Source organism: Marmota monax, unplaced genomic scaffold (assembly GCF_021218885.2).
Source record: "Marmota monax isolate L192 unplaced genomic scaffold, Marmota_monax_Labrador192_F-V1.1 WCK01_AAM20220418_F8-fsc00009, whole genome shotgun sequence".
Taxonomy (NCBI): domain Eukaryota; kingdom Metazoa; phylum Chordata; class Mammalia; order Rodentia; family Sciuridae; genus Marmota; species Marmota monax.
In genome coordinates, this window is record NW_026694710.1 from 24,356,249 (window position 1) to 24,379,940 (window position 23,692).

General features: G+C 55.3%; 1 protein-coding gene and 1 long non-coding RNA gene across 8 annotated transcripts in view; one reads left to right on the forward strand and one right to left on the reverse strand.

Annotated features, from left to right (window-relative positions):
* The window catches only part of Evc2 (EvC ciliary complex subunit 2), a 97,820-nt gene that overhangs the window by 64,665 nt on the left and 9,463 nt on the right, over positions 1–23,692 (reverse strand). For 5 of the 6 annotated variants that reach the window (XM_058572416.1, XM_058572418.1, XM_046423478.2 and 2 more), the window contains exons 2-9: positions 23,535–23,589; positions 20,281–20,444; positions 19,840–19,908; positions 17,870–18,056; positions 15,113–15,222; positions 10,897–10,950; positions 2,938–3,072; positions 116–255 (exon numbers count right to left, since the gene is read on the reverse strand). In XM_058572416.1, coding sequence (XP_058428399.1) covers positions 116–255; positions 2,938–3,072; positions 10,897–10,950; positions 15,113–15,222; positions 17,870–18,056; positions 19,840–19,908; positions 20,281–20,430 — 845 coding nt within the window. In that variant the 5' untranslated portion in view covers positions 20,431–20,444; positions 23,535–23,589. The remainder of the gene's footprint in view (positions 1–115; positions 256–2,937; positions 3,073–10,896; positions 10,951–15,112; positions 15,223–17,869; positions 18,057–19,839; positions 19,909–20,280; positions 20,445–23,534; positions 23,590–23,692) is intronic. The other variant, XM_058572415.1, reaches the window with a different exon arrangement.
* Positions 8,736–17,948, forward strand: LOC124078612 (uncharacterized). Of its 2 annotated transcripts, XR_006846960.2 has the most exons (6): positions 8,736–9,086; positions 9,478–11,376; positions 11,641–12,578; positions 12,808–12,919; positions 13,216–13,309; positions 15,803–17,948. It is a non-coding gene; the product is annotated as an uncharacterized LOC124078612 (long non-coding RNA). The 2 variants fall into 2 exon arrangements; XR_009224815.1 differs by having other exon boundaries at positions 12,808–13,309.

A 23,692-nucleotide genomic window follows, 5' to 3' on the forward strand; every position in this document is an offset into this window, starting at 1 on the left:
GGTGACGACCGAGTGATGCATGACGAAGCGATTGACAGACGCCTGTTTCCTCCCCTCCCTGCAGCTCAGACGCTCACGGCCTGGCTGGAAGCAGAATGGGATTTGGGATTCTTACTCCTCTAAGGCCTGCAGCATGCTCCCGGGGTCCTCGGAAGTCAGGATGTCCACCATCTGGTCATTGAGGGAAAGGTCCTCATTCACTCCGCCCGCCGAGGTGAAAGGCGAGGGCTCCAACTTGCTCTCGGCTCGCTGAACCTTCAAGAGAAAGGCAGACACAGCGACTTAGTGGGCCTCCGTAGGACCTCCACAGGGAAGGGAAGGCTGGCAGTCGGCAGGCAGGGGACAGGGCTGCCTGGCCACCGTGGGCAGGTGAACTCGGGCAAGCGCTGCTCTTCTTGGAGCCTCCACTGCTCAGTGGAGAAATGGGATCATGATTCCGACGGCCTGCTCCTGATGGCTGTGCGCCTACGGCACAGCAGAGGCTGGGAAGGCCTTGGGGACCCACAAAGATCTGTGCTGGTGTTGTACCACCCTCATCACCATCACCAGGGGAGGGGACCCACACCTGGCAGTAGGACCCCGCGACACGGTTTTGGCACGTTTCTCATTAGAACATGGGATTGAGGTGGAAGTGACAGTCGTCATCACTAACCCCAACTCTGATGGGACAGAGGAGCCTGGCACATGTGATGTCATAACACTCAGTGTCCCACTTGACAGATAAGGAAACTGAGGTTCAGAGTAGTGAACAGCACATGATGGCCACACAGCTCAAAGGAGCCAGGCAGCCCGAGTCCCAGGCTTCTCCACTGGAAAGGCACCCCCCGTGTTACAGCACATTGTCTCCTTGGTCACCACCACTGGCAGAAAAATAAAGAAAACGTGAAGAGACTCCACTGCGCGGTGCTGGGCGAGTGCTGCAGGGCCTTCAGACTTCACCCCTCTGCTCTCCGCCCGCAGCTGCGCTCCGTCACAGCGCGGCACGTCCGCTCCCCCGGCAGGTAGAGCTGGGTCGGTGACACGAGGTGTCATTACGTGGGCCGCTTTCCTCCTCACCTCTGCCTCCAGGAGACAGAGGCCAGCCTCACTTTGTGATGGCGCCTCTCCTCCAGGAGACGGAGGCAGAAAGAGCAGCAGGCCCCTTCGGCTGGACAGGACTTCCACCTCCAGAAAGACGGGTCTCCAGACACCGGGTCCTGGCCTGCGCTGGGCCACCTGCAGCTGTCCAGACTCACGAACCTCAGGTTCCCACACAGAGGAGGAAGGGGATGGCAGACGTTCCTTCCCAGGGGCTGCAACTAGGGGTGGCCCTGAGTCACAGCGGCTCCAGCCCTCCATGGCCCTGCACAAACCAACCAAGAGCCCAGGGGGTGCCCTCCCACCCCCGCCACCTGGCTTTCCTTCCTGTCTGTCCACCCATCAACTGGCCAAGTGCTCACTCCCCCTTGGGCCCTGGAGGGGTGCCTCAAGCACAGGTTCCACCCAGGCAAGGGCCACACAGACACCACCTGGCCCCGCTGAACCCCTGCCCCGACCCTGCAGTGGCCACCAGACAAGCGCCACCAGCCGACACATGACCCTTCCCTGGAGGATCCTGCTGGCCTTCAGATCCTATGCCAGGGACACAGCGTCATCCTTTCTCCTTGCCTCCTGGCCCCAAACAGTCACCGGCGGGACCTGGGGATAAACACCCTGGGCTGCCTCGTGCCCTGGGCAGGAGTCGGCTGGTGCCGCGTCCCCCTCGTAGCTGCCTTCCCGCCTTCCCCCTCCCTCACCCCGTGGGGATCACTTCCATGTAAACCCTGAATCCTGGCCTCAGGATGTGCTGTGGAGCCCAGACCAAGAGACGGAGGGGTGCGGCCAGGCTACGGGACTGTGAGGAGCGCTGGGTGGTGTCCAGCGAAGGCAGGGGGAGCCCAGAGAGCCCCGCACCTCCAGGAAGTGGCCAGCGATGACTGGCAGGGGAAACGGGTGCCAGGGAACAGCACAGGGCACTGGGCAGACAAGGCACAAGCGGTAGGAGCTCAGCCTCCCAGGACGTATGTCCCGAGGAGTGGCAGAGCAGAGAGCACAGGGAAGGGGCAGGAGCCTGGGCTCCCCCAGGGATGACAGCAAGCACCAAGGCCACCAGCAGGCAGTGTGGACCAGGGCCTGAAGTGGGCAATAAGAACACACCTGCCCACAGTGGGTGCTGGACTGCAGGGCCCAGAGCCCGGCCACTGGTGGAAACCACCCAAGGAGCCAAAGACAGAACCAGCTTAAGTGACCACGAGGGGTGAAGAGAGGAAGGAAAGGTGGCACACTCCCATGACGGAACAGAGTTCAGCATCAGCAGATGATGTCCTCTCACAACCTGGGTGACCAGGAGGACGTCACGCTGAGTGACACGAGCCAGGCACAGGAGGACATGTGCCACATGCCCTCCCTCACGTGCGGGAGCCATAGAGGCTGATCAGATAGAGGCAGAGAGTGGGCTGGAGGCAGAGGGAGTGCCGGCAGCACTGGGGGCTCTGCTGATCACTGCACAGCCGGAGGCTCAGGCGACCGCGCAGACAAAACAGAGGACGGACAGGATTTTCAATGTTTTCCCCACAAATAAATGTTCCGTGTGTGAGGCAACGATGTGCTCGGACCCTGATCTGATCACTGCACACTCTACACAGACATCCAAATACCACGCTGACCCCATGAACTCATATGACTATTCTGTCAATTAAAAATAAAACGAAATAATTTTTTTAGAATGAATCACTCAGGGAGGGTTTTAAAAGCATTAGTGGTGAGGATGCAATCCAGGACGCATGGTCAGTGTCTGGAGGAGCGGGGGTGAGACTCGCCCGCAGATATCAGCCGGCTCCCACCTGGTGCGCATAGGGGCCACCCGCTCGGCATGAACCTCGCCCCACCACCAACCCACTGCCCCAGGAAGAAGCTCACCCCACGTCTGGCCAGCACACCTCCCTGCAGACACTGGTATCGCGTGAAGAAGAAGAGTACCGTCCAGCTCAGTGCCAGGGAGACCAGGAAGGCAGTGAAGAAGGCCGCTGCATGGAGACCATGGTTGGGTAGAACCTGCAGGAAACAGGGAGAGTGAGAGTCACCTGCGGTCACACTTCCCATCTGCCAAGGTCAGCAGATGACCAAGAGTCTCAGCAGAACACACAGGGAGTCAGGAGAGCCACCTGGGTTGGGACCAGCTCTCCCAGTGCCTGGCTGGTTGCCTTGGGGTCCTTGCTGGCCCTCTCGGAGCCTGAGTCCCTCCTGGTGTTAAGGCTCGCCACTCAAGAACGATCATTTCCAAAGTCAAACACATACCAAACATCAGGCAGCACTGGAGACCTGGGTATTTCCTAACAGTAAGGGGCAGAATCTTGCAGGGGCCAGTACCTCAGTGCACCTGAGACCCCCACCCCAGGAGGTCCACCCATCAGAGGTGTAGCCAGGACACCGGGGAGAGGGACAGGAGGTGGGTGGGCACCGGGCCATCCTGCCACTCCACGAGCTGGGCAGGAGCCCCGAGGGCTCAGCACGACTGGCAGACAAGGAGCCGCGCCACCCAGATGCCTGTCAAGAGGGACTTGGTGTGCAGCTGCGGGCATGCGGGCAGTAGACAGCCCCTGGCTTCGAGGTCAGAATCAGCAGCAGAGAGCCACCTCACTTGATGTCACAGTCTTCCCAGGACTGCCTGCACCTGGCAGCAGAGCACAGCAGGGCCCTGAGGCCACACAGGCTCCAGGGCTTCCCCACCAGGTTGGCTGAGGACGGCGACCCTACCTCCTCCTCTGCCCACTCATGGCTCCTCCTTGTCCCCCCCGCTGGGGGTGTCATCTGCAGGTCAATAATGACCACAAAGATACAAAGCAAAATCAGAAGCTGGGGAGATGCACCTGCAAAGCCCCAGGAAGACAGCACACGTGCTTCCTAGAGCCCCCTGGGTGCGGCGTGAGGAGGTGCCCAATCCCAGCAGGGAGTGGGGCCGCTTGTGAGATGCTGGCTGCCAGCGAGGCTCAGTAGGACGCAGTGTCCCAGTTCTCACCCAGGGCTGGGGACGCAGGCCCCTCTGCTTGGCATGAACAGAGTTCCTGAAGGAAAGAAGGTGTTCAGTACCAACTGTGGATGTGTTTGTGAAGCCAGCCTAGTCACAGCCAGCCACGCTCACCAGCCTGGCGAGAGGAGGAACCCTCCTGAGACCCAAGGAATCAGACGCCAGCTAGGGCCAACCCTGCAAGCCAGTCTGGGAGCAGCCCCCAGCCCCAGGGGCTACCCTTTCTGCAACCTGGAAATACACTGTGCCCTCCTCTGTCTCAGCAGCTGCTCCAGAGAAGCCAACCCAGGAGGACAAGTCTCATTCAAAACGGCTGCAGACAACAGGGACACCTTCTGCTCAGGAGCCAGCAGACAAGTAGCCCATTCCTCATTCCTGCAGCCGCATGCAGGTGACAGTCAAGGGCAAGTCCTCCCGACAGACCAGGCCACCCCAGCCGTCCTGCTGTCAAAGCTGAGCCCCATGCAGGGGTTCCCTTAGACGCTGAGGGCAGCTGAACCAAAGCACAATGGCAGCCTCACCGCCCAGTGGCTCAGCCGTCTACCAAGAGGGTGGGCAGCCACTCTGCCTCCCACTTGGACCTCCTAAATCAGGACTTTGATTAACACCAAAATGAAACCCAGGATCTCCTACATTTGTGCCGGAGTATCCCTCTGAGCCCTGATTGTGTACCCACTGGACAAGAAAAATGTCACTAAACTGGATAAACGTGAATAGTATTCCATGGAGGTGACATTAAAATATTGATAGAGAAGAGATTCCCCCCCAATGTCTCTAAAAAGGCCAAAGCGCTGGGGTTGAGCTAACCAAGCTCTGCTCTTGCAGAAGGGGCAGCCTGTTTCACAGCTTTAGGAAGAGGGAGGGAGGGACCGGGCACTGGCCCTGTGGACAGCCTAGACAAGGTGTCCGGGCAAGGCGCCAGGCTGAGCTGATCTGCTGTCAAAGCTGAGCCCACGCTGAAGTGCTAACTCTCAGGATCTATGCGGGATCTTATTTGGAAATATGATCTATGAAGATGTGATCCAGATGAGGTCGTGTTGAACTAGGGTGGGCCCTAAGTCCCCTGACCATGTCCTCATAGGAGAGGAGATGGACAGACACAGGACACACAGAGAAGATGGTCCTGTGAAGACAGAGGCAGAGGCCAGTGTGCAGCTGGGAGCAGGCGAAGGCTAAGGGCTTCCCGGGCCAGGTGAAGCCAGGAGGCACAGGAAGGTCGCTTCTCCAGAACCTTCCCAGGCAGCATGGCCCTGTCAACGTCTGAGACTCCCACCTCCAGCCTGAGAGAGCAAGAGCCTGCTGACTAAGGGGCTGAGCCGTGCAGGTCCCCCAGGGCTCCCAGGACACGGAGCCAGTGTGTGATTGACCTCCTCTCACTCAATGCCCAGCAATCCTGCAGACGCCCAGCAGACAAGCAGATGAGCAAGGAAATTCAGTAACTCATGTCCACGGCTGAAAAATGCCAGTTGAGCGCTGCTGGCCGCCAGTGCCCATGTTCTCCCTTCAGGTCACACCAACCACCATCCAGGTTGCTGTGAAATTCCTAGTCCCACTCTCCTAGTCCAGGGGAGAAGCTGCTTGACTGGTGAGAACCACAAACAAGGACTGGGCCAGAATCACAGGCAGCAGGTCCTGTGCTGTGCCCACACTCCACATTCCCCCTCTCCTCCCTCCCCGTCACCCTCTCTCCTCTTCCCACCTCCACCTTCTCAATCCGAATCTGAGGTTCTGCGCTCCTCTGGCCAGGAGAGTGGCAGAGATAACTGGAAGAGCAGAGGTGCCGGGCAGTTCAGCGAGGCGGGGTCTGGCTGGACGTGGCACCCAGCCAGGATGCTCGTCCACACCGACACAGAGCAGGGCGGCTCTGTGGATCCTACTGTCTTCTCACTTGCAAATCTTACTTTCTGACACCAAAAGACAGGCACATCTTGTAGGCAGAGCCTGCCTCCTGGGGAAGACCACCTTAACTACTCATTTATCTGCAGTGCTAAATCACACTAGGCCCTGTCCTTTCCCTACCCACAGCACCTCTACTCTTCAACTTCCACCATGAAGATGGACAAAGAAGAGCTAGGTCTCAAGATGCAGCTTTCTGGGAAGGAGAAGAGGCCACCCAATCATCACCATCATCATCATGTTCACCACTACTGGAGTTATGCTGTGGATACGAGACGCCCCCAAAAGCCCATGTGTGCAATAATGCAGGGATGGTCAGATGAAAAGATCAGACCAGTGGATTAATCCACTTGGCGGATTACTATTCTGAAAGGATTCATGGGTGGCGTGGCTGGAGGAAGTGGGTCACTGGGGACATGCCTTTGGGGCTTAGTTTTGTCCCTGGAAAGTGGAGTTCCCTCTGTCTCTCCCCCGCCCCTTCTCTCTGTTTCCTGACTGTCGTGAACTGAGCAGACTTCCTCTGCCATGCCATTCCACCAAGATGCTCTGCCTCATTCGAGCATAGAGCTATAGTCCGTCAACCATGGACTGAACCTCTGAAACCATTGGCCAAAATAAACTTTCCCTCCTCTAAGGCGTTCTTGTCAAATATTTTGGTCCCAGGGATAAAAAGTTGTCAGAAACAACCATCAACATTCATCACTACCACCATTATCCTCACCATCATCATCACCATTACCATCACCATCTCCATCATCTCTGCCACCATGACAACTACCACCATCACCACCATCCTCACCATCACCACCATCAGTATCATCATCACCATCACCATGACCACCACCATCATCACCATCACCATGACCACCACCATCATCACCCCATCACCGTCACCACCACCACATTGTAGCTCAGTGGTTCCATGGCTTTACATATTTTAATCCGTCTGATCCTCACAATACTATGATGTGTATGCTATTTTAATTCCGATTTCATAAAGCACGATGCCAAGGTCTAAATAAGTTAACTAAATGGCCCAGGTTACAAGGTAGTAAGTAGTGGCTCTGACATATGCAAAAGACATAAATCATTTGTCTTTTGCATACACTACAAATTCTTTCCCAAGTTTCTCATTAATCTTTTTTTTACTTCTTTTTTTTAACCATACGATTTATTTTCATTTTTTATTTTTTTAGTGCTCTTTTTAAATGTCAAGTTTTCAATTATTTCTGACTATTTATATGCTAAAATCCATGGTTTTCTTTATACGATGTAATATTAGCTCATATTTACTTTTTACAATAATTTTAGCTATTTAGACTTTAATCTCATTAGGAAATCAATTTTTGTTTTTCTTCCAAAAGATCTAGTCATTTCCCCCAAATTTACATATGGCATTCTCCCACTGATTTAGAATGCCATTCTACTGCACACACTAGACCTTTCTCATCCTCAGCGCTATACACAGCGTTACTGTAGTTCTGTGATATTTTTAAGGTCTAATAGGGTACATTTTCCCATGTTACTCTTGATTTTCAAAATCTTCCCATCCAGCCTTGTGAACTCAGATTTTTAGGCGAACCTTGACTTGATCACATGGCCCACAAAGTCTCATGGGAATTATTATTGGACTCGCAGTGGATGATTCTGGGTACCATAGCAACTGCTGTAAACGTCTGGATTGGACCTGAGATCCTTGCAGCAGAACACTGCATCCAGGTCTCTGGTGCCTGGTCAGGTGCTGGCCCCTTCACCTGCATGTGAGAGAGACGGGGCACAGGTAGGGCACAGTGTGATAGTCTTTTTCCCTCAAAGACTCTACTCACCCAGGAGGAAGAGAGGGTCAGACAACATCTTGACAAAATGGAAAGAAATTCCTGAGGCCTCCTTTTCCTTGGGTGACATGTGTCAGTTTTCATCAAGGAGATGGAGGGTCCTCTGCATGTTGCACGAAGAGCAACTTCCTGTCTTTACTCTGTGTTTTTCAGCTGCTTGATGAAGACTCCAGGGGAGCTGCCGGCCTCCCTGGGCTCCTTTTCATGAGCACTTGCAACTTCCTAGTGTAAGTTCAGCATCTCTGCAGGTACCAGGCAGCCCTGTGGGGCACACCTGGTTTCCAAGGGCCCTGCCCTGGGTGTCTCCCCAGTGGACTCTGGTTCCATCTAACCAGCAGTTGGCATGGGCTTAACCCTGAAATCAACCTTCAGCTGCACACTTCAGAATATCCCTCCCGTCTTCAAGCCTCACCTCCTCCAGGAAGCCTGCCAGTCTACCCAGCCAGAGCTCTCCTCCCCTGCTGGGACCCACAGGACAATCTATATTCAAGTCATAAACTCAGAAATTCAATCATAACTGTGCATCGTTTGGTCTTTTTTGTTTTTCATTTAATGTCTCAGTGTGATGTGGGGACAGTGGCATGAGTGGCTGAGTCCCCAGATGGCCCCAGATTCCACTGCTGCTTAAAATCCTGCACTGGGCCAGACCCACTCTGTAGCACAGTGTGGGCACCTGAGCCTGGGGCCCTAGGAAGCGGCACACATTCTCAGCCATCGCAGATCACCTGGCAAGGCTGTCAGAGTTTGGTCACACGTCAACAGTACCGACACCCCCTGCAGGTGTGTGCTGAGCACTGTGAACTGCCAGGCCCTGCACGGGGTGCCCACCTGCCATCCACCTGCCTCTACAACCACCCAGGAGGTGGGTCCAAGGATCACTCTCAGTTACGACTGGGGAGCCAGAGGGCCAGAGAGGTAAGCGATCCTCCCAAGACCACAGTCAGTGGAGGGACGGGGACTCGAGGCCAGGCCTTCTGGTCTGAGCGCCCGCTGTGCCCACAGCAATGCAGGGTGCCATCTCTGTATTCCTCACATCAATAGGGTGCTGCTTGAACGTGGCCCCCAGCCCGTGGGCACCTGGGCAGGGCAGGCTGCACCCCAGAGGGGCACTGCTCCTGCTTCCCCAGAAAGGCAGCCCTAGGCCCTGGGAGGGCTCAGCGCCATCCTCCCAGAGGGCTGGGCACGAAGCAAGGACAGCCGTGAAGTGGATGCAGCCACGCAGCAGCCAGCCCTCTCCCTGGAGCGGTGACCACCACTGGTGACAGTCAGCTCAATCAAGGGATGCTGACCTATTCAATGCCACCTGCAAGGTAAGGCACTGGGGACACAGGAGCTCACAGCCAACAAGGAGAAATGGTCACCAGTGTCCCGAGGCCCACTAGACTGTGGGCTCGTCACTCTCCATCTCGTCTGCACAGGGCTCCAGCTCACTAGCAGGTGATGTGGCCTGCTGCCTGGTGACCCTGCCTGGCTTTGACTGCTGACCTCCACCCACTGGCCATGCAGAAGGGTTAAATATCCAACACTGCTAGCCTCAAAGGGCTGCCTGAGAGGCTGGGCCTTGGCTGACCTCTGGGGACTTGGGCTGGTGGGGTCCTGGCCTCTGGGGACATGGCCTCCCACCACTCACTGGTGAGCGTGGCTCTGCTCTCAAATGCCCCACAAACAAGGGGGTTTGTGTCCAACCCTGTTTTCCTGCAGGAGCCTGGAATCCTGGTACTTGCCAGGCAAAAGATGCCCACGTGGCCAGCCCCCGACACCCTGTCAGCAGGACCCTCAAGCTTTCCTAGTGGATGCCACGCCCCACGTGCTACCACAGCACTGGCCGAGGGTTTGGCGCACCCCGAGCCGCCCCTGTGCGGTGGTCTTGGTGGCTTGTGGCTGGTTTGCTCCTCCCCCGCCGTCTCTCCCCTCTGCTCCTCTTGGTTTGGGTCCTTCCCTGGAATCACCTGTAGCCCTGTATGACTCCGTAAGTCCTGCGAATCCCACGAGAGAGCGTCAGGCCTGGAGGTGGCCTGGGGACCACAACGCTCCAACCGTGGGACCCTGGGCAATCACTCGACCCGAGTTTCCCTGGCTGGGCAATGGGGTGATTTCAAGCCAGAACTCATCTCCCAAGATGGTGGTGAAGATGACAGGAGTCGGAGTCTGTCAGTTGCTTAGGACAGCTGGCACCAGCAGGCACTCAGGAAGTGCTCCTGGAGAGGGTAGGGGGTCAGCTAGGTGACCTCGGTGGGATAAGGACACTCAGGACAGCACTGTTTCGGAATGCGACTGTGAGGGTGACTGGGGGCAGCTCTGAGTGGACCCAGGAGGGAAGACCCACCCTCAGTGAGGGCGGGCACCATCCAACCTCCTGCGTCCCAGACAGAGAAAGAATACGGGGGGCACACACACACACCCCTCTTCTCCTGGACGTCAGAACTCTGGGCTCTCTGGGCCTGGACTGACAGGACCAGCAGCTCCGGGTGCTGGGACTTGGGGCCTTGGACTGAGACGCACACCATGGGTTTCCTTGGTCCTGACCCTTCAGATCTGGACCGTGTCACGCTACCGGCACGCCAGGGTCTCCGCTTGCTGACGGGCTGCCGTGGGGTTTCTCTGCCTCCAAGATCCCTAGTCAAGCTCTCTAACGAATCCCCTCCTGTAACACCTACACACGTCCGTCCGTTTTTTCCCTCTGGAGAGCTCTGACACGCTTCAGGACACAGTGCTCGATGGACATGTGGATGTGCACCCCGGGAGCCACCAAAATGATGAACGGAAACGGGTCAGTGAGGGTGGTGATCAGCAGAGGCAGGAGCCAGCTGCCAACCACAGGACTCTGGGACGATGCGGGAAGTCACCAGCAGCTGGTGGCAACGTGAGGCCAGGATTAGGGGCAGCACAGGGGGACAGGTGGCACTTTGGTCTGTCCAGATGGCGGCTGCCCCATGGGGTGACACCTGGGGAGGCCAGCCAGACAGCCATGGCCACTCGGAGGAGCTGCAACACCACACAGTCCCCAGCCTCCACCCAATCTGAGCTGTTGAGGCCCGTGGCTGGTTCCTCCCCTGGCTCCCGGGATAGGCCAGAGGCCAACACCGTGGCTGTGAGGGACATGGGTCACGTGTCGCTTACCGTTACCTTCTCTTCTGCTGTTATGGTAAGAAGGGCTTTCAGCTGTGTCCTGTTCTGGAAAAGAAAAAAAAAAAAAAAAACACTCTGGTCACTGCTCCCGGAGTCTGGTCCGCAGGGTAGCATTGGTGTCACGTTCAGCCCACCAGGCATCCAGGCAACAGCTGGGCAAGGAGGAGCCCGCGGGGTCCTGCAATCCCTTGCCGGGAAGTCTGTGATTTTGGATCCTGCTTTCTCCACCAAACGCTCAAGCGCATACACAGCAGCAGGTTCCTAAGACCCAGGAGAGCCCGCGGCATGGTGTGTGGGAAACACAGGTGGGGGTCAGGCCTCCCGGAAAGGGGTGGGCCCACAGCTGCCAGCTGTGTGTCCAGGGGAGACCATCCACTCTCTGCCTAGGGTCACCTCTCACTGTGACCACCCTGTGGACCCACCTAATGGCTTCAATGTCCCTCTGTTGAGAAGACACCAGACCCATGAAGGGTGAGTGTTCCCACACCCTCTGCAGCCGTGGGGTGCCCAAGAAAACCCACCACAGGACAGGCCTGCGGGGTGGAGGCAGGACCCCCCACAGCTGGAAGGGCACAGGCCAGAGCACAGCTCCATGCCCAGCGGGGGCGAGGCATAGCCCAGCCGGGCTGGGTGGGGAGATGGGGGGAGTGGAGAGAGCGATGGTGGGAAGACAGGGTGAGCGTCCCTGATTCGAAGTGCTTGAGTGAGAAGTATTTCAGAGTGTTTTCATATTAGGAATATCTGCATGTTCATAAAGAACCCTCTTGGGGCTGAGACCCAGGACTAAATACAAACTCCAGTTAAGTTCCGCAGACGCCTTCCCCACACACCGGAGAGAAACTCTATACAACACAAAGTGCAACTGCATTTTGACCAGATCCCATGCCCTGAGGTCAGGTATGGAATTCCGCATGTGCGGTGTCACGTGGGTGCTCAACCAGTTTGTCAGCATTTTGGATTTGGGGTTCGGGGATGAGAAGTGCTCCCCTGTGGTATCCCGGCACGTCACCTTGGGCCTGGAGATTGAAGTCCCGTGAGCCATGCGCAATGTGCAGCGGTCATCAGGGACACTACTCTCTAACCTGACCTGTGCTCCAAGGCAGAAAACCCCCTGGCCCATGGGCCCCCACTGTGACAACAGCCCAGGAGGCACGCAGCATGCCAGGTCCAGCTCGGGCGGCAGGCAACCTGTCAGAGGCTTTGAAAGAAACCAACTACCATGGCTCATTTTCTAGGGGCTTAGAAAAAAATTTAAATATGAGTCTTAAAAGAAGTGACAACCAGAGGGCAATCGCCCTGCCCTTTCTGCTTGAGCGGCCGCTGCTCTGGCATATTTATGATGCTCTGTGGGTTTCAGGTCCCCTGAGCTGGACAGCTAAGGCTAAATTTGGAAGGCCACACCTGGGGGCTCTCTGCCCTGCTCTCGTCCCCCACAGCACCCCTGCCTCCAGTCTAGGCAAACAGGAGTGTCCGTGTGCCGTGGAGCTCGGATTCAGACCCTAACCCCTGGCTTACCACGTAAACTCAAGGCTGGAAAAGATGTTTTGAACCTTAGCACAAGTCAGAAGACATGGGCCAGGGGACTGCAGCGATGGACTTACAAAGTGGCCATGAAGTGTACATGACACACTGTCCTGACTTTCTCCTTCCTGATCTGCCTTCATCTAGGATCAGTGAGTGACCTAACCCACTTGGATTTGGGGTGTGTGTTTGTGTGTGTGTGTGTGTGTGTGTGTGTAAGCACCCATGTGCAAGTGTGTACGTTTGACAAAGCATTTCTGGACCCAATTGCAAAGCATTTCTGATGCTTCTCCCTCTTGCTCTGAGGGTCACACATGCCTGGCACCCAGCAGGCTCTCAGGAAGTGGAGATTATTTTCATTCTCTCCTCTGTTACTCCCAGATGATTCTAAAGTGGCGGAACTAGATGAGACTTGGGGAATCTTCCCACTGCTCTCATTTTTCAGATGAAGAAACTGAAGCCTGGTGAAGTCCCACTGAGTGTCTGAGTATGGGTGAGCACGCAGCTGGCACAGTGGCTGCAGCCCCGAGGCACGGGAGGTAGTGCTGGACAGGCAGAGCGACCACTCATGTGGAGCTCACATAAGTCTCACTCAGACTCAGGGTCTGATCATTTTCAGTCCTAAAGACACACTGACACTCCATAGCATATAGGAAAGCCCAGGAGTCACCCAGACTCTCAAGTCCACCCAGTGAAACAAGCTGAGAACAAGGGATGGGGACCTTGCCGACTTCCAGCACTATTCACTCAACAAACACTGACCAAGCACCTTCTACACTGCACTTCCAGGGCAGGTCTGAGGCTAAGAGCTCAAGACAGCAGCAGGAGGGAGCCCGGAACTCAGCTCGTGAAGCTCGGAACTCTGGAATCTTCTGGCGGGCAGGTAGGTGTGCTTTCTGCCCTGACTGTCCACAGAACTGCCTAGAGTGCCTTAAAGGCTCACAAAGGGAGGAACCTGCAACCCACACACACACACACACACACACACGCACACAAAGACTGCAGACATTGATACAATGATTTCCTCCTACAGATGAAAAACCTGAGGCTCAGGGAAGTTTAAAAAAATGCCCAAGATTCATTAGCTCATTGATCTGTTCATTCGCCTGCTCTGTGTAGGGTTCTTTCTGGCACTGGACACAGCTAAGATCAGGACAGATGAGTCCCTGGGCTCATGGAGCTGACATGCTAGTAGAAGCAGGAGACAAGGGGCAGAGTGACCATCACAGACAAGGACAAGCAGTACAGACAGGACCACAGCAGGGTGTGGCAGGGCAGGGACAGTCACTCAGGCTCAGGACCCGCACCTCTGCTGCCCAAGCCCCATGCCAGGTGCACTGGAAGCCTAAGGCTACACTGCGGCCCTGGCTTGAGGTCCTGATTTTCCTGCCAGAGGACATGGAAGAGTCCAGTGTCATTTTGAGTGTCTGACTCTTTTGTCTTAAATTTTTATGTTAGCTGAGTTGTTCCCGTCCTCTGAAACTATCGATGGCATTCCTTCTGGGCCGTCTGAGCCTTATTTCTTATCTCTCTGTGTCCTATTTTTTGACTTTGTACCTAATTACTTCCTGACGGATGGCTCTGTTCCGACAGCCTCACGGTTTTCTCGCTTCTGGTCTTTATCCTCCAGCATCTTTCATCTTGTCCAATTTTACCTGCAGCTTTTTTTTTTTCCCCTTTTCCTGTTGCAGCAGAAATGCTGCTCAGGCTCTGTGGCCTCAGGGATGAAGGAACTCCCGGAAGTTGCCAGTGGCTGCAGGCCCCCCCCCCCCCCCCCCCCACTCTGCTTCTATCATGTGACCTGGGGCCGTCACAATAGCCTCTAAAGCACATTTCCACATCTATGAAAAGGGACTTTATCCAGGGACTAAAATCACAATAAAATGGCAGAAGGAGCCAAAGCATCCTAAGCTCCCTGAGAGCAAAGCTATGCCTCCTCCATCTTGTACCAGGGTGCACACTGTTGCCCAGGACCTCCAACCAGGGTGTTCACTGCACAAGTGGATCCACAAAATGGGAAGTGAGCAAAGGAGAGACCAAGGATAATGGTGTTATGGGCTGAATCATGCCCTGAAAATGCAGATGCAGAGGTCCCAAGCCTTAGTGCCTCAGGATGTGACTCAGAATGTGACAGGGGCTTCAAAGTAAAATGAAGTCATTAGGGTGGACTGTGGGCCACCTTTAGGGTGGCCTGGTATCCTCCTAAGAGGAGGAGATCAGGACAGACATACACAGAAGGACAACCACCAGGTGAGGACACGGGGAGGAAGCCCTCTGCAACCTGGAAGCGAGGCCTCAGGAGGAGCCACCCACCAGCTCCTGTTCTCAAGCCCGCGGCCTCCAGGACCTGCATCGATGTGGTGCTTTTCTCTGGAAGCCACCCGGTTGGTGTGCTGGGTTCTGGCAGACTCACAATGAGGGCACCCACTGGGGAAGTGCCCACAATGTGAAGAGTCAAGAGTAGTTCAAGCTGCATACCACTGACGGCACACCCTTAGGGTGACCCTGGGTGAGGCACTACGTGACTGCTCCAGGTGACAGGAGGTTACTGACCACAAGCCACTGCCCTGGGTGAGGTGCCACTGAGAGTAGGCAGGCAGGCACTACTGATCTGTGCCCTTCGTGTCAATGTTCCTAAAACCTCCCACCAGTGACAAGACAGAAAGCCAAGTAACAGAGGAGATACCGGTGAGGAGCTCTGAAAGGTGAGCTGGGCAGGAAGGGTCAGCCTCTCTCCCGTCCCCACTGCTTCCGAGTCCAGCGAGGCCGTGTAGGTCACCCAGTAGGAGTCTCCAACTGCGAGGAGAGAGAAAGCCGGCATCAGGGAGGCGCCGGCCACGCCCCCTAGGTGGCCACGCCCACCAGGCCACGCCCATAGCCGGCCACGCCCCTCGCAGACACCACCCCCCACGCCCCCCACACAGCGCACTGGATCTGTGGGCTCCACGCACCCGGGGTGGGGCTGTCTGGTAGTGGTCGTGGGCATGGGCTAGCCTCACTTGCTCCTGGACTCCCAGCCATGAGCCGGTACACTCCACCCACAACACGGCCGGCACCCCTTTCTCCCTCGTGCTGCACCTCATCTTTCCCGTGAGCATGGGAGTGCAGTCCCCACCCACTGGAGGCAGCCTTCTGCCCTCAGGAGGGACCCGGGCTCCTCCACACCGAGGGGCACTCTTCCCACCTAAGCCTACCCTCCGACTTTGCCTTCATCCCCAACAGGACTGGAGCTTGACCCTAACACAGTGTGCTTACTTCCCAGTTCCTGGCGACCTCAAAACAGTGTAAAAAAGGAGGAAATGAGCACTGATCCTAGGAACCACGGGATTTTGTTGTTTTTAAAATCTTCAACAGGTTCATTTTACTTTTACATAAGGATGAAGCCAAGACTCTGAAGACAGGTGATAAAGGGAGAAGACCACCACGATTGTTGTCCAGAAACGGCTGTCCTGGCCTGACCCCGCCTGGCACAGCCAGGTCATACTCTCCATGCACTCCCAGACCTTGGCCTGGCTCATCCCCAAGTCCCCCGAGGCCGATGGCTAGGGAACAGGTTATTTTCTGCAACCTTGAGAAGAAACTGAGACTGATCTGCGTAGGAATGAAGAGTGGACACTGTCTTGTCCCTAAATGATGCTGGCTTTCATAAAAGAAAAGCAGCAAATACTACCACTACTCAGCATCATCGTCATGAGGTCAGAGTATCAGAGGACTCAAGTCTGCTGGTCATTTGATTTTATCGTCATCTAATTATTCTTTGAGAAAAACAAAGTTGCCTGTCCCCGAAGTTGAAAATCAGTGCCACCTCCCCTGGCACAGCAGACTTCACAGTAAGCACTATCAACATGCTGACCGGAGGGAATGCAGGGTGCTGGGCAGAGTCTGGACATGGGCTTCAGAGCCACAAGAAGAACCTAACAAGAACAAAAACAGCCACGAGATGCCCACCAACACCAGGCGCACCCCCGCGGCCCGGCCATCCCGGAGTTTTTCAGGGATTAGCTTCCTCATCCTCACTATGACCTTGACCTCGTGTCCTGCTCAGTGCAAGGATGAGGAGATGGGCAGGAGGCATCCCCAGAGCAGAGTGAGATGGACTCGGGTGAGGAAAGGGCTTGCAGTGGCCAGGGCTCCCAGCAGTGAAGGGAGGGACAGGTGGGTCCTTGCAGGGTCTGGGGGCAGGAGGATGCCTTTGGAGTAGGGGATCAGGTCATACTTCCTGGAAAAGGTCACCCCAGGACCAAGCCCCAAAGGATAGAGGAGACGTGTGCATTCAGAGTCAGAACAGGAGAGCTCTCAGGTGGGAAGCCTGGGCAGGTGTGGGAGCTGGAGTCGGTGGCAGGTTTGTCTGGCAGAGCGTGGACGAGGAAAGACAAGGGGAAACGGAAGACAGGGCCGGAGGTGCAGTGGGCTGGGGAGGGCTCTGCAGGAGCCCGCACCTTCCCCTTAGCAGGCGGAGTCCAAGCCACAGGATCTCCTCCACTCAGTCCACAAGGACGCCTGAGAAACGTGGGGATCTCAAGTCGACGTGGGGCTCAATGGAGCAAACCCAGAGCTGTCTGTGCTCTGCTAGTGGAGCTTAAGAACTGGGGGACTTGTTTTTATATCATTGAAGGATGGAAACCCTAGGGGTCACTTTTAGGACATCACGGAAACCAGAGCCAGCAAAGAGGTCACAACTTTTGAATCAGCTCCACTAGTAGATTCTGTCAACAAGATTGTATTAAGAAAGATTCTGGGTGGGCTGGGGTTGTAGCTCAATGGTAGAGTGCTTGCCTTGCATGTGTGAGGCACTGGGTTCGATTCTCAGCACTGCATATAAATAAATAAATAAAGGTCCATTGACAACTAAAAAAAATATTTTACAAAAAAAGAACTGGGTACGGTGGTGCATGCCTGTAATCCCTGCAGCTTAGAGGCTGAGGCAAGAGGATTGCAAGTTCAAAGTCAGCCTCAGCAAGAGCGAGGCGCTAAGCAACTCAGTGAGACCTGTCTCTAAATAAAATACAAAAAGGGCTGGAGATGTGGCTCAGTGGTTGAGTGCCTTTGAGTTCAATCTCTAGTACCAGAAAAAAGAACCTGCTTCATCAATCAATGCCAGCTCCCTCAGCAACGGGCCCCTGACAGCCAGCCCAGACGGCAGCACCCCAAGCAAAACAGCCATTCAGCAGCTTCCCAGAGGCACATGCCCAAACACCGTGAACACACTGGAGCGACCTGGACATCTCATGAACGTGCTTCCGAGGCCAACGTCAACATCCTCCCACCTTGCCCAGTGCACACAAACTCTCTGCCTTTCTGAGTGATGGCAATTTTGGTCATCAGGTGATGGGGGCACCAGAGTCATTGGACTCTATCACTCAGAACATGTCTGGCTGAAATTTTTCACAATTAAAATTGAATCTGTATTTAAAAAAACAACAACACAGGATTCTGCCATCACCTTGCAGAAACTTCTTTCTGAAAGCCTGGAATCCATCCTGGGTCTTGTTCCCGACCGACTCCCTGAGGGTGAGGCCTGTGATGTCATCCAGCACGAGCAGTTCTGAGAGGTTGGCTGACCAGGGCGTCTTGGTGTTGTTCACGAACAGGTGAATGAGCACTGTCTGTGATTCACTCTGCCCCGACACCTGGGATAGGAGGAGAGGAAGGGAGGGCCCATGGCTGCAAGACCAGCCTGACCTCTGCACGTCAGGTCTCACGGGGGTCCTGAGAATTTACCAGGCTCCTCTGGTTTCCAAGCCCCAGAGGATGTTGACCCACACTGTCAAGCTTTGGCCCAGAGACAACTGCAAAGAAGTTGGGACCCTGAAGTGCAGTGAAATCATCCTGCTAAGTGTTCTGGAAGGAAAACTACCCCAAGGTCAGGCTGGAGAGAGAGACTCAAAAGAGCAAGCAACAGCTCTTTGTACTGAGTTATTCTAAAGATGCATCCCCAGCTCAGAGCCCAGGCCAAATGGCTATTTGGTCCCCCAGGAAAGACCTGAGCTGGTCATCTGCATCCTGGTCGGTCTTCTCCATCCATGTTCTGCCTGCTGTAGGATATGTCCATGACCCATGTGGCTGGTGGACTCGACAACTGTGCCCTGCTGCCCTCTAGCCTTATCTCCCACCACCCTGTACCCCCTCTGCCCAGCCCTGCTGAAATAGATGCGGGAGCTGAAGAGAAGGAAGCAATGTATGTCCCGAGCTGAGTGACAAACAAGGTTCAGAAACGTGGGTATAGTATTCCACCACGAATGTGTACCTGCATGCACACAGGCTCTCACACACACACACACACACACACAACCACCTGTGCATGTTAGAAAACACCTCTAGAAGGAATGTGAGAACACACTGCACTGATTGCACCCAGGAAGGTCAGCCAGGTGGCTGAGGGCCCCGTGAGGGCAGTGGAGTGAGCAGGAGCCCCGCAGGCCTGGGCTGTCCAAACCCTGCATGTTCCAGAGGGCTCGCCTTTGACCTGCTTCTGGGAGATAACCTCTCAGGCTCCTGGAATATCCTGCCTGATAAGGAGGTTTTACACCTGGGGCCCGGGACCACACCTGCTCATCGAGGTCAACAATGGTGGGTGCCATGGGCCACACAGTGGCAGTGTGGCCTCCAGGGGGCAGAGGACTGAGCATAGAGGTCAGTCTTGCAGGGGCCCATGCCTGACTGAGCCCTGAGGAAAACTCTGGAAGCTGGTCTCCAGTGAGCCTTGCTCTTGGCCAGACTCTGTAGATGTTGCCACACACGGTGCTGGGAGGACCGGGTGACTGGGCCACACCACGCCACTGCACAAGGACACCAGAAGCACCTGCCTGGTCTTCCAGGGCTCCCCATTCGCCTCATTGCTTTCTCTGCAATACACCACATCTGGGAGCAGCAGGGCTCCACTGCCTTCTGAGCCCTTCCGCAATCCCTGAGCTGAGGGTGCTCCTGGGGCCCAACTCAGATGAAAAACTGTCTCACGGGGTTAGTAAGATGGAAGACCTAAAACAGTAAGCAAATTTTTGAAACTCTCAAGAACCATATTTTTGTAATCTGAATATAAATATATAACCCTTTCTTCCCTATTCTAAATGATCACTGTTTTTTTTTTTTAGTTCTTGACAGACCTTTATTTTATTTATTTTTATGCGGTACTGAGAATCGAACCCAGTGCCTCCCACACGCCAGGCAAGTGCGCTTCCACTGAGCCCTAGCCCCAGCCCCTGATCACTGTTATTTTTATTAACAAAAATTTAAGTGTTCCCACCCACCCTCAGTCTCAGCACTGCCATCTAGAGATCAAACCCCTGCTGTCTACAGCATCACCGTGGGTCCAGACAAGAGCAGAAAAGCCCACGATTTACAGCCCGTGGGCCGACTCTACTAAGTGACCTGGGAAAAGTCCAAATCAAGCATAAGTCATTCGTGGAGACTCACCAGCGCACATTTCTGAAAAATTACTCCATTCTCGGAAGTCCCTTGAACTTGTCTTGAAATATCTCCATACTAAAAGAAAGAAATTATTTAAAAGTGAAGACTATCCCATGCTACACGTACTTAATAAAAACACGCGATGGTAGACTTTTTAAAGGCGGGTAGAGGGATTACTTCCGCGGCTGCAGCCACCCACAGAGCAGGTGCAAACCTCCTCCTTGTGTAAATCCTCTGTTGTGCACAGGAAGAGCACTGGGGAGAGGTAACTGGGCGGTCCCAGTGACGTCACATTTAGGGAGAGAGAGGGAGCAGCTGGTTGGAGGAACAAAAGCCTATGACGTGCTGTTCACGGCCAGCTCAGAAGGGTCCTTCCACCTGCTGACATGCTCAGAAGGGTCCTTCCACCTGCTGACATTCGTGAGGAGGTGCTGCCTCGTTACTCACCAGGTGGGGCGTTACAGCAGACTCTCTTTTAAAGAGGTTCCTCTTGGGCCAGGAAGGTGCGAAGGCAAATAAGGAATGAGTCCACAGCCCTGGGGAGGCTGCCGAGGTCAGGACTGGGCTGGGGACGTCGGTGTTCCTGTTGGGTTTCATTCCAAGTGGGACTTCTATGAAAGACAGCCAAGCATAGCAGGACAGGAGCGAAAGGCAGTAAACACAGCAGTTAAACTCTGAGACGGACCTCACGGTGTGTGGAGGGCACTCGGAAAGGGACGCTGGGTGAGGGGCTGTGCTCATGAGTGAGTGGATGGAAGAGGGGATAGACAGGTGACTCGCGCTCTTTGCCAGGAAAGTGGGGCAGGCTCACGGGAAGCCGAGGGCTTGGGAGGGGTGTTTCTGAGCGTGGTCTCCTTACCTGGACCCTGTGCAGCAGTGTACATTCCCGGGCCCTGGCCACAAATCAGAACCACTGGACTATGGACACTCCCTGGGTGATTCTCACCATGAGATGAGATAGTCCTGGGTTCCAGTCCTGGCTCTGCCACTCTTCAGCTGTGAGCCCTTGGGCAAGTCACCTAGCCTCTCTGTTTTCCTTAACTGCTATGGTTACTGTGGTTTGCCCCCAAAGGCTCATGTGCTAGAAACATGGCCCCCAGCACTGAAAGGTGGTGGGACCTTTAAAAGGTGAGGCCGAGGTGGGGGCGACCGGGTCATGACCTCCTCAGAAGGGACCAGTGCTGGTCTCGAGGAGCAGGTGAGGTCTCCCAGGAGTGGATTACTTCTGCCAGAGCCAGTCACTCCTTATAAAAGGAGCCCAGCCCCTCTGGTCTCTTGCTTTCTGTTTTGCTATGAAACTTTGTCAAACACACCCCTGCCAGGCCATCACATCAGCTGTGCTGTGTAGCCTAAAAGCCCTCATCAGAAGCCCACCAGATGGGCTGTCCCCTTTTGGACTTTGAGCCTCCAAAACCGTGAGCTAAATAAACTTCTTGATCCAAGTACCCAACCTCAGGCACTTGATTGCAGCAATGCAAAAATAGACCAAGATGTAAACTCTGAAGAGGAGTTAACTCCTGCGTTAGTGGACCCCAGAGCCTCCACCTACTGCAGCACAAGCTCTGGTGGCCATCATAAGGAGGACAGGCACAGGCCGGACACAAGCACTGGCTGAGCCAACCAACACAAGATGACTCCTGCGAGAATCTGCTCTACATTGAAATATTTTGAAAGTTCATGAGCATTGTATGTATAGAAATGTCTCTTAAATCACCCGCGCTGGGTTCAGGAGTCCTGCTGAGCAGGTGCCGCTTGGCTGCTAGTGGGCCGTGGGCTCTGGCCAGGGGAGCAAAGTTCTCTGAGCTTGGTCCTTCTCACCAGGGATGAGGTTAAGACACCCATGGGGCGGGGCTGCCCTGGGAGCCAATGAGCCACCACAGGTCACATGCTTGAAGTTAGAAATTTATCTAGATGGGCAGGTAGACAGACAGACAGACTGACTGACTAGGCAGTGTGGAGACAAGTCTCACTGTGCTGCCCAGGCTGACGCAAATGATCCTTCTGCCTCAGCCTCCCAAGTAGCGGGCACTACAGGAGTGCCCACCACGCCTGGCAGGAATCTATACTTTCACGATGACCCAGACTGTGCAGCTGCGCTTCCTTTAACATCCATCTCTGTCCAAGCACAACTGCAGTGTGCCTGCAGACACACCCATTTTGAGTCATTCTCACTGTGTTGACAGCAAGGTCTTTAATAGTATGTTTTAAACCTACAGAATTTCAAAAAACAGGTAGGGAAAAATTTTAAATTGAGAAAAAATAAAAAAGATGTGGGATGGGGCGCTAGATAAAATTAAGGTCTCTTGTTCCTTGGACAATGTCTGGTGGATTTGGTTCGCGAAGCTGCCGTGAGGATCAGGGTCCCCACCGCACAACTCTTCACACTGAGAAGCTGGCACCGGGACCTGACAGCCCTGGCCACGAAACAACCGGGCTCTTTCCCAGGCCAGCCGCTGAGCTGGTCAGAAAGGTCTAGGGAATCAAGTGGGCACAGTGCTCTCTCCAGACCCCAGCCCCTTGGGCTCAGGGCAACGGCTCGCCCCGCACACCCACTGGACGTAAAATCTTATACTGGATGTAAAAGACCTACATGAGTCTCAGGACTCGTCTCTGGGCACCTGTGTGTGCCCCACTGGCTCCTCCTGGTCCTCGGGAGCACCCCCCCAGGAAGGCCCCTCTCTAGTCAGTGGGAATCCTGCTGGGTCTACGGACCAGGGGGCCCACCTGCGTCCCAGCCTATCTGGATCCCAGGATCCCACAGTTAGGCAAAGAGTCCAGAAAACTCCAACCTGGCCTCGGTGACAGGTTCTGGGACACACATGACAAACTGAGCCCATTGGTTTCCCTGAATTTATACGAGGACAGTGGAGGAAAGCTCTTCACTCTGCAAGTGCCAGCCACGGGGCTTGGATCCCAGGGCTGCCACCGCCTGGAAAGGCTGCTCGGAGAAGGACGCCCTCCAGAGGACAGCAGCAGGGCAGCACCTGGGTCCCACGGGGACCTCGTCCCTGGGGTGAGGTTGTTACGGGCGATCAGTTTCCTCTTGCGGACAGTTAGTGTCACCTGGTGTGATGGACTGAATCATGGCCCCAACGATACTTGGGTCCTGATCTTTAGCAGGGACTGCGCAGAGGGACTACACCGAGGGCCTGTGAAGGGGCAAGAGCTGGGTCGTCCAGATGGGCACTGAATGTCATCCCAGGGGTCCTAAGAAAGAGCCCAGGGGAGACTTGAGGGGAGGGGGGTGACATGGCCACCCAGCTGGCTTTGAAGAGGTGGGAGGGGCCTCGACCTGAAGAACTCCAGGAGTGGGCTGCAGGTGCCACCAGAGGTGGACCCTGCCCAGATCCCCCCAGGGAGCGGCCCTGTCCACCCTCCACTTCAGCCCGGGGAACGGAGAACAGTGTTGTTTAACGAGCTCTGAAGCTGTCACAGCAGCACAGGTCACCGAGAGCCTGGCGCTCAGCACGCTGTTTCCCTCAGCAGGCGTCCAGACAGCCCGGCCTGCCCTGATTCAGCACTGTGTCCTCACTACCGCTCAGGCATGCTCTCCGTGTTTTGTTTTGTGAGTTCAGGGAACAACCTGTTTGCCCAGGTGGGGGGACACCGCGAGGACCCACAGGGTGACGCAGGTGAGGGTGGGCTCTGGGTGCCGCCACTCAGGGTCAGAACAATGAGAAACCACCTGAAGCAAAACTCACCTGCCGTCTTCAGGTGAGAGCGCTCCACGTGCAGCCACGTCCTACAGAACAGGCCCTAAAACACACGACAGGCCCAGAGTCGTGAGCTGAGGAACACACTCCTGGGGAGCGGGCCACGGTCACTTTCCAGAACAGCTCCCTGGAGAGGAGCGGCACCT